Raw genomic sequence first — 9,296 nt, 5'->3', positions numbered from 1 at the left:
TAGAAACAAGAAAAAAAAAGTAAAAAAAAAAAAAAAAAAAAAAAAAAAAAAAAAAAAAAGGGAAAGAACAACAGCTGAAGAAAATCTCTCCCCAAAAAAATCCCCCTGTTTAAGTTCGGATTGTTAAGTAAATAATTGCAATGACGATCTTAAAAATAACCAAGCACTGAATCAAACAATCCACAACAATCTCTCTTGATATTTTTCGCATTTCATTTGTAGTATGTTAATCTTGATTAATCATTGATGTTGTAGTATTACATATTGAACTTTGCTATTAATGGCTATATCCTTTTCAATGGTAAATCGATTTATCAAACTTTGTAATTTAATTGATGGTTAACCAGTTTATACTTGTAATACTCAGAAGGAGGAGCACCCCACCTCTATGTGCATTTGTGAAGTTTGGACTCTTAAGTACTGATGCCTCCAAATGGATGCTAAAGATGCTTACCTTATATCTGAGCGGCAGTGCTGCTAAACAAAGTTACTGGGTTTATAAAAGGAACTAAAAAGAAAGAAAACACTTTGTTCAAGATCAACACTGGCTAAAGAGGTAAGAGGTCCCAAAAGATAGAAAAGACAAACCATTTTCTAGATGTCAGAACACATTCAAAATTAAATGAAGCTTCCAAGTGCATGAAATTACATAGAATTAATCCAATATAAACCCCAAAACATTAACATCAAACAAGTTCTCAAGCATTTAGTCTGCAGGAGCGGTTTTATCCCAGGCCCAACTTCATATTCCACAACATTCAGCAAGGAACTATTCCATTTGGCAGGTGCCAGACAAAAACTCTAATTTGGACCCAATGTTATACTGTTTTACCACTCTGGAAAACAACAAGAAACTAATCACTATGCATGCCATCAGTTTAGATACAGAGAAGCTTGTATTTTATTAGGAAGAAACCCAAAACTCTGTGTAGCCAACAGTTGACAAACTACCGTTTTGGTAAGTCAACCCTCAAAAGGAAAAAGGGCATGCAGGTAAATAAGTCTGATCCATAGTTCAGCCCTATTGTGCAACTTTTTACAACTCAATATAGCTCGCTTCCAGCATGGCATTTTGCTTCAGGAGGAAGTGTTATTACCATTTTGAGCAGCTTATTTCACACTTAGCCAAGAAATGTAAAGATTATAACTTCCACCATAACCACCGATTTTCAGGGCCACACAAAGGAATGGGAAGGGGGGTAAGACAGATGTGTGAACATACACTTTATTGTGTTTTGACACAAATGTCAGTGAAACTTCAAAATGTATAGCATCTCTACTGAAGTAGGTCTCTAGATTTTCGAAGTCCAAAAGTCCACCCTTCAACTACCTAAACATTTTCAGCATCTGCAGCATACTAAGTTTCAAGAGAAAGATAAGAACAACTAGATCTATGCAAGTGGACATTAAGTAAAAACTAAAAAGCTTTTGAAACTAAAAGGTTTATTTTGAAATGAAATAGAATCCATCTGCTGTGGAAAATGACATAAAGCTAGTGTAAGTTATTAGCAGGGACATGACTTTTTGTGATAATATTGGACATACTTGAGGAAGTGGAGTATAAGCAGTTTTTCCAACCACATGGCCTTCGCGAAACCATTGATGGAGTGAGGATAATTTAAGTGTGAAATCATAACCAACCAATAGTACTAGGGAAGGTGAAATAAGTAAAAAAGTCATCCACTTTCCCTTTAGGTCATTGAAGTTTTATCTTAATGTCCAACATTCAGTAGTTTTTTAACTTCAATTGCACTTCTCTTCTCCTGCTTTTGCCATCATAACACGTCATTTCCAGGTAAATCTTTTTGTAGTTTTGTACTCCACCATATGAACTGAGGTAAATCCCTCTAACTAAGGTAGCAGCTCAGAAAGATAAACAGATATGATTGCATCACACAAATCAATAGGAAGAAAGATGAAAACCACAATCATTACTTTGGGACCAAGTACAAGAAAAATGAATGCAACTATGTTTTCACATAAGCATAATTGAAAACACTGGAGTTAACAAGAACAACTCTGCCTTAGTCTCAAACAAGTTGGGGTCAGCTATATGAATCCTCGCTGATCCTGCTTTCCATTCATCTTTGATCAACATTATACATAACACTGAAGTTAACAAAGTATCATAAATATCTAAGCTTGCCATCATTTCATGTGACAAAAAATAATACAATTCTTGAAGAAAAATGTAGAATGAAGGTAGAACGAATTAAGATATAACTAGTAAATATGAACAAGACAAAGCATTTATTCTTGTCTGAATCTCCTTAACAGCGGATTGAACTCATACGAGAGGAACATAGGGGTAACAAACAGCATTCAGAATTAAAAAAAAAAAAACATTAAGAGTACAAAAGCAACACATTGACCTAATTACAATATTAGGTCACAACACAACTTTGAAATGTCTTGTCTCCATCAAGGGAGCCTGAGAATAAGGGAAAGAAGATAAGTTCCAGGAGAGACAATTATACTTTCTGGTACCCAAAATTCTTTACGCAGTACCAAAACCAGAAATATCTCTTGATTGCATTTAGACTGCCCAGCGCATCAATAAAGCGCTCATCTGTGTTAAGCACAACATCAATCAGCTCATTAACAATTTATCTAGTTATCAATAAATAAAGACATAGAAAAAGATTAGAAAAAATTCAGATCCCTTGACTGATTTTACTGGAACAATCAATTGCAATCCACCAACCCAGCAAGCCCAAGTGAACGCACATTGAAGAGAATAAGTGTCTAGCCAACTCATACTCAAAAATATACTAAAAACCCATTTCAAGAAAAAGCAGAATTTTCACCTTAGAATCCATTATTTGTTTGAGACGCAGCAGCATACCAAGCGCCTCCTCTTTTGCCACTTTGAGCTCCTGCTTATACCTAACAGCTTTCTGTTCCGACGACATAATCCTCGCCGCCGCCTCCTTCGCCGTGTTCAATATTATATCGGCATACGCCCTCTTCAAAGCCGTCAGTCTCTGCGACAAAATAAATCAAAATTCAAAAAAAATATAAAAAACAAATAATCAAGCACACACCAACAGAGTATCAGAATGAAACTAAAATCACATCTGCAACTAGAAAAGTAAACCTAAAAGATGATCAGTATCGATCCCCATTTTTTGTAAAAGTTGTCAAATAAAAACGAAAAATTAAAATTTAAAAACGGTTAAAGAAATCAGGTTAGGTAGTTGGAAAGTTCAAGTAGTGGTTGAAGCGGTTGCGCCGCCGTTGAATAAGTTAAGAATCCGACCGGATTATCGGAATGGGGCGGTGGGGGTTTACCTCGTCGGCGTCCATTGCGGTTTTCGTTAAAGCATTCAACTTGAGTTGTGTGTTTTAAGGTTTTCGGACCGAAGTAAAAGAGAAAGAGGGGAAGGTGGTTTTTTTTCCTCAGCAGCTGTCTGTTATGAACTGAAAGTTCTGTTGTGTGGTTGAGTCAAAGTATTATTATACCCCTGAGAAACGGGTTGAACTACGAGATTGCCATGTTATATAACAAGCAGCGACTAGATAGATGGGGCGGTTTTTGTGTTTGGGTTTTGCATTAGTTATGTGCGCGCGCCTGAAAGGTGGTCCCCACAACCCAATGGTTATCGATGACGTGGCACTATTCACTTCTTCATTCGTGGCTAGAGACACGGGGTTGAACTTTGGAGGGAAAAATAGAAGATCTCATCAAATATATACTTCCTAATATTTTGCAACAATTCGATTTTATAGCAGAATTAAAAATAAAATATGTGCTATTTTTGAATGCTTTAATAATTTTCCCCTATTTATAATACGTAATAATCTTTTTCGTGACCGATGTCAAACAACTTCATTTTCATAAACTGATTTTAGTTTTCAGTTGTGAAAAAGAGTCAAGAACTACTCTGCAAGATTGTGACTTGTTTGCAATTTCAGTGAATAGGTCCTTTCAACAATTAACTGACATTTTGTACTTAAAGAAATTGATAACACAAACTGACAAACATATTGTCTGTTGACAATTGGTTGGTTCGAGCATTAATAACACGGCTTGGATAAATGTATTGACCTGCTATTGGAACTTGTTGAACTTTCTCCATAAATCTCGCCAAACCCAAAAAGAGGTTATAGTCCTCGGTGAAATGAGGATAGACTGTGAAATTTGAGTCAATAAAGTGATGATTTTAAGCAACTTATATGAGCAGAACTAAATAAAAATGTAATTAACTTAAAGGAGAGTACTCACGAAGAATTTTGCTTTTCCAAAAATAAAATGACGGCACCTGCAATTTTAAATATTGTCATGTACTTCTTTCGGTCACTTTTACTTGGCATGTATACGATATCAAAACAAGACAACAAATTTTTTCTTATTTTACCCATAGTATTTATTACTTATTTTAAATTATTTTTTCAAATTCAATAAACTGTGTGATCACGCCCAACTATGCCTTATAAAAAGGACTAAGCGGTCGCTGCAAATATAATCCGGTTTACAAGTCCGGAGTCGAATCCCACAGAGAACTAAGGTTTAGCTACAGCTGTTCACTATCACCAAGAAGACAAGCTTGAACAATTCTTAACTTATAGATATTAAGATTCTTGTGTTTAACCACTTAACTAACAAATTAAAATAGTAAATTAACAACTAACGATACTGAGGGTTAGAGAAAAGATTAAGGAGGTCTAGAGTTATGATTTCCCCTATTGTCGGAATCCTTCCCGCTATGTCTTCTATAATTTCGCCTAGGTATTCTCTACCGATCATGAGCACTCTTATTACCGTAAATCTCTCCCGAGTAATTACGACAATTTACTAGACGCACTCTCCCGAGCTACGCTAACTGGCTTTTAATACAGCTCACTTCAAATCGCACCCAAGGCTTCGTTATCCCTAATCTCGCCTTTAAACCCTCGGTTATTGATCCCTCATATACTTTGGGAGTGGTGTTGTTCAACAATTACCTAAATATGCACTCTCTCCCGAGTTATGCATACTAAATAGGCACAGCTAATTGAGAGCTCTTCAACCAACCACAATATAAATGTAGTTGAACAAATAGAGAAAATCTATGGCTCAATTATATAAAAACGTAACAAGAATTTATCCTACAAAAGGTTCTATCAAAACTCTAGATAACAAATTAGCTATTCATAATAGTATGTAAAACTACAATACTAAAAGTCATAACCAACAATGAAAAATAGGAAGAGGAAAGAAAAAACTCGTAGAAGAATTCTCCGCCTTGCTCCCAATGTGTTCTTGCCTCCTTAGGTCGAATCTATATCTCAAAATATGTCCCCTCTCCTTTCTCAAAATATGTCCCAATGTGTTCTTGCCTCCTGCCGCGGTTTTGCCGCGGTCGCGGTGGAACCGCGGCCAAACATGCCCTCTGATTCTTCAGTTGTCCGCGACCATCTTCTACCGCGGTTCTGCCGCGGTCGCGGTGGAAGCGCGGTTTTTCACACTGTTCTGTTTGAAATTTGGAAAAACGTAAAACATGAAAGTTGTAGCCCTTTGAGTTAGCTTTCCAACCATATATTGTGGAGCCCAAATGGAGTTATGAGCAAAAAGTTATGTCTATTTTACTAGACAGTGCGCAATATGCCTCCTCAAGTCTTCGTTCGTACTTAATTATCAAATTTGACCCCCGAACATGATCCCGGCTTAATTCCTTGAGCTTTTACTCAGACTTCAAAGCTTCAAATCACTTAAATTCATTCCATAATATCTATATAGCTCGGAATCACACCTACAAGGCATAAAACACACAATTAGTGCAAAACACTAGCGATTAAAGCGCAAACTCAATTAAAGTGCAGTAAATTCGAGTGTAATAAGCGACTAAAATATGCAATTATAGCCTATCATCAACACCCCACACTTAAACCATTGCTCGTCCTCGAGCAATCAAACTACACTTTTTTTTTATAGACACGACCTTTTTAAACAATTCTCCTAACTCATCACACCAAGAGTATATAAAATAAACTAAGCACAAAAGCGTAACATCTTCACCTCAAGATTTGACTCACAAGTACCACACATTATTCACAACTCACCCACTTACTCTAATATAGAGGTCACTGACATTACCTTTCCTTCATGAAACAAGTGCCCTCACACAACAAAAGAGAGTAGTTCCACACAATAAAATTTACGAACACTTAGGAATTCAAGATAGAAAGAATTCACTCACTCTCAGAAATAACATTCATATGCCACAAAAGATACACCATAAGCTTGCCCGTAGTGTACTACTCCACTAATCGAGCTCATTCAATCTTGAATCAATTAGGACTTTATTTGGTTGTAATGTAGGCTACGGGACGGGTAGGATACATTTAGATATAAGAGTGACTACACCTCCCTAAGCACTTTAATACATACATTTTAACATTTAAACCCATACTTATGTCAAATCAAAACTCCACCTTCACATTAATTTATATTACCCCATACTTCTTTAAGCACACTTACGTCAAGAGCCACCACTTATCAAGAATTTTTTTTTTTCAACAATCCAACTATATTTTTTTTTTCAATTCAAGTGGCTCTTCCTTTTTCAAAACAGTGCACCTTTCTCCTTATTTCATTAGTTCCACTCAAAAGCCAAACCAACCACCCCACACTTTAACTTTTACAAAGTTCATAAATAATTCAAGTGCTCATGAGAGGTTACAATGGTTCAAATAGATGGTTAATTCCAACAAATGGGTAAGGCTTGTAATGTGGTTGCCAAGAAACAGGATTATAGGCTCAAGGAGGTTAACTAAGATACATAACAATTAGGTGGGTAAAATATACATATCTGGCTCAACCAGAAAACGCCTATATCACTTCCAAGACTGAACAACACTACTATTTCGCTTTGCAAATACACGGGGCAAGTTCTAGGCATCAAATGCAATGCACAGAATAACACAAAACCTTACACACACATGGCACATAACTCACTCAGGATTGGATTCATCAAGACACTCTAGTCAAAGCAGTTAAGCAAAGTTAAAATCATACAATTTAAGGTACTTCTACAAGAGTCAAAACCGAGCCTAAGCGTCACAACCAAAGTACTCATTGTTCTCAAGGTAAAACCAAGTCAAGAGATATTGCTTCAATTCAAAGCACAACACAATGGCTCTTATTCCTTAAAAAAAAACTAACTACACCCGGTTCAAATAAAACCCTTGGAAAAGAACCGTTGTTTTGAAGAAAAACCAAGGGGTAATTGCTACACTACCTAAAACAAAACAAAAAATCTTTTTGGTATTTTTTTTAGACTTACGTCCCTCAAGAAAACTGTCTAGAAGATCCGTCATCAGGAAAAGTCCAATCTTTTAAAAAAAAATTATTTAATTAAACGAACACAGCTAAAGTAGCATGAAAAGGCACCCAGACAATCTCCTCACCCCACACTTAAAATTGTGCATTGTCCCCAATGCACACCCATACATACAAGAGGGTAAAAGAAACTCCCTGGTAGGCCAAAGGCCGACGCACTAGCAGTTCATGAGGTACTCAGACTTCTCCCAAACTGGGTCCTTCGTGCGAGTACCTCACACTTAGTTCCAACCATTTGGTTTGCTGTTGCATCCTTCCAATACCTTTGCTTTCCATGCTCCTAGAAAATAAAAAATTGACACTACAAAAATAATACAATTAAAAAAATAAAAAAAATAAAAAAAAAAAGAAAGCAATAAAGCTGGGTTGCCTCCCAATAAGAGCTTGATTTAACGTCGTGGCACGACGTGAATCACTTTCTGCCTCCACTTTGAACTTATGAATCGGACCCCAAGTTTTGATTCTGCTCTATGATCATGCTCCTGGGGTGGTGGAACGAATCTGATTAGCCCAATAAAATAATGTAGTATTCTGCACTTCTTGGCTTTTATATGAGGTGTGTAATCCCGACTTTCTGGCAAGAAGAATTCCAGAATGTAAGCACTTTGTTCCTCATTCCTTGACTCCTCAAATGGCTCGGACGACTCTATTTCCGTATCATCATCTAAACACAATGTGAAAAAATGCTTGGAGTGAGGACCAAGCGCTCAACTACATGAACATTGGGACTATCTACATTCTCAACGCTAATGACAATAGAGTCAACTAAATATGTATCCTCAATATCCTTGGTTGACTCTAGTATCTCTTCTACAACATCGACATCCTCAAAATCTAGTGTGATTGATTGTTGGTGTTCTACTCTAGCCTCATCCTCTAGTTCATCAATTTCTGTATCTAATTCACGCTCTTCTTGGATACTATTCACAATATTGGCTTGTTGAGCATTAAAAACTTCAAGCAGTTGACTCATGTGAACTTTCAAGTTGTGAATAGTTTCCTCCTGCCTTTCTATCCGCAGTAGTAATTTACTATGTTGTTCCAAAATGCACTTTAACATATCTTCGATCTTCTTTAGGTCAGCTTCCCTGGGTTCTTTGTTCCTATTAACTTCACCAGAAAAAGAAGAACCATCAAAGTAAGGGGTTGGGGGAAGGTAAGAAATATAAGCACAACCGTGAAAGTGACCATCTTGACCACCACACATATCACACACATTCCACACATAAGATTGAGTTGGTGCACAAAACTCGCTCTCGGGAATATTTTGATAATTTTGCCCTGGGTGGTTTCCTTCACAATATGCATAAGGAGGATCAAAAGTAGAATTACCAACAATAAATTCTCATAATTCCATGATGTCATGTTTCTCAAATAAACAAATAAAACTAAAATAAAAAAAATAAAAAAAAATCAAATAATAAAATAAAAGTTCAAACTTGAAACCTAGCAATGTACACCTACAACTACACCGTTAGTTCCCCGGCAACGGCGCCAAAATTTGATCACGCCCAACTATGCCTTATAAAAAGGACAATGCGGACGTTGCAAATATAACCTGAGTATTTATGCCCAGAGTCGAATCCCACAGAGAACTAAGGTTTAGCTATAGTTGTTCAATATCACTAAGAAATACAAGCCCAAACAATTTCCTAATTATAAAAGATTATAATATTTATTTTTTTATCCAATTAACTAACAAATACTAGAAAGCAATAAAACTATCAATTAACAAGGATAAGGGTTGGAGTCGAGATTAAGGAGGTCTAGAGTTATGATTTCCCCAATTGTCGGAATCCTTCCCGCTACGTTTTCTATAAATTCGCCTAAGTATTCTCCACCGATCATGAGCGCTCTGACTGTCGTAACTCTCTCCCGAGTAATTACCACAATTTACTAGACGCACTCTCCCGAGTTACGCTACCTGGCTTTGTTTATTACAACTCACTTTAGATTGCACCCAAGGCTTCGTATC

General features: G+C 36.5%; 1 protein-coding gene across 1 annotated transcript in view; it reads right to left on the bottom strand.

Annotated features, from left to right (window-relative positions):
- LOC109212788 overlaps window positions 1–3,462 on the bottom strand; it is a 6,686-nt gene extending 3,224 nt beyond the window's left edge. The window contains exons 1-2 of the mRNA XM_019376463.1: window positions 3,292–3,462; window positions 2,808–2,984 (exon numbers count right to left, since the gene is read on the bottom strand). Of these exons, the coding sequence (XP_019232008.1) occupies window positions 2,808–2,984; window positions 3,292–3,306 (192 nt within the window). The 5' untranslated portion in view covers window positions 3,307–3,462. The remainder of the gene's footprint in view (window positions 1–2,807; window positions 2,985–3,291) is intronic.
- Between the last annotated feature and the right edge of the window lie 5,834 nt (window positions 3,463–9,296).

The sequence above is a fragment of the Nicotiana attenuata genome, unplaced genomic scaffold (genome assembly GCF_001879085.1).
Source record: "Nicotiana attenuata strain UT unplaced genomic scaffold, NIATTr2, whole genome shotgun sequence".
Classification (NCBI taxonomy): domain Eukaryota; kingdom Viridiplantae; phylum Streptophyta; class Magnoliopsida; order Solanales; family Solanaceae; genus Nicotiana; species Nicotiana attenuata.
Note: the sequence above shows the minus strand (reverse complement) of the source record. Positions and strands in the feature narration are given on the sequence as shown.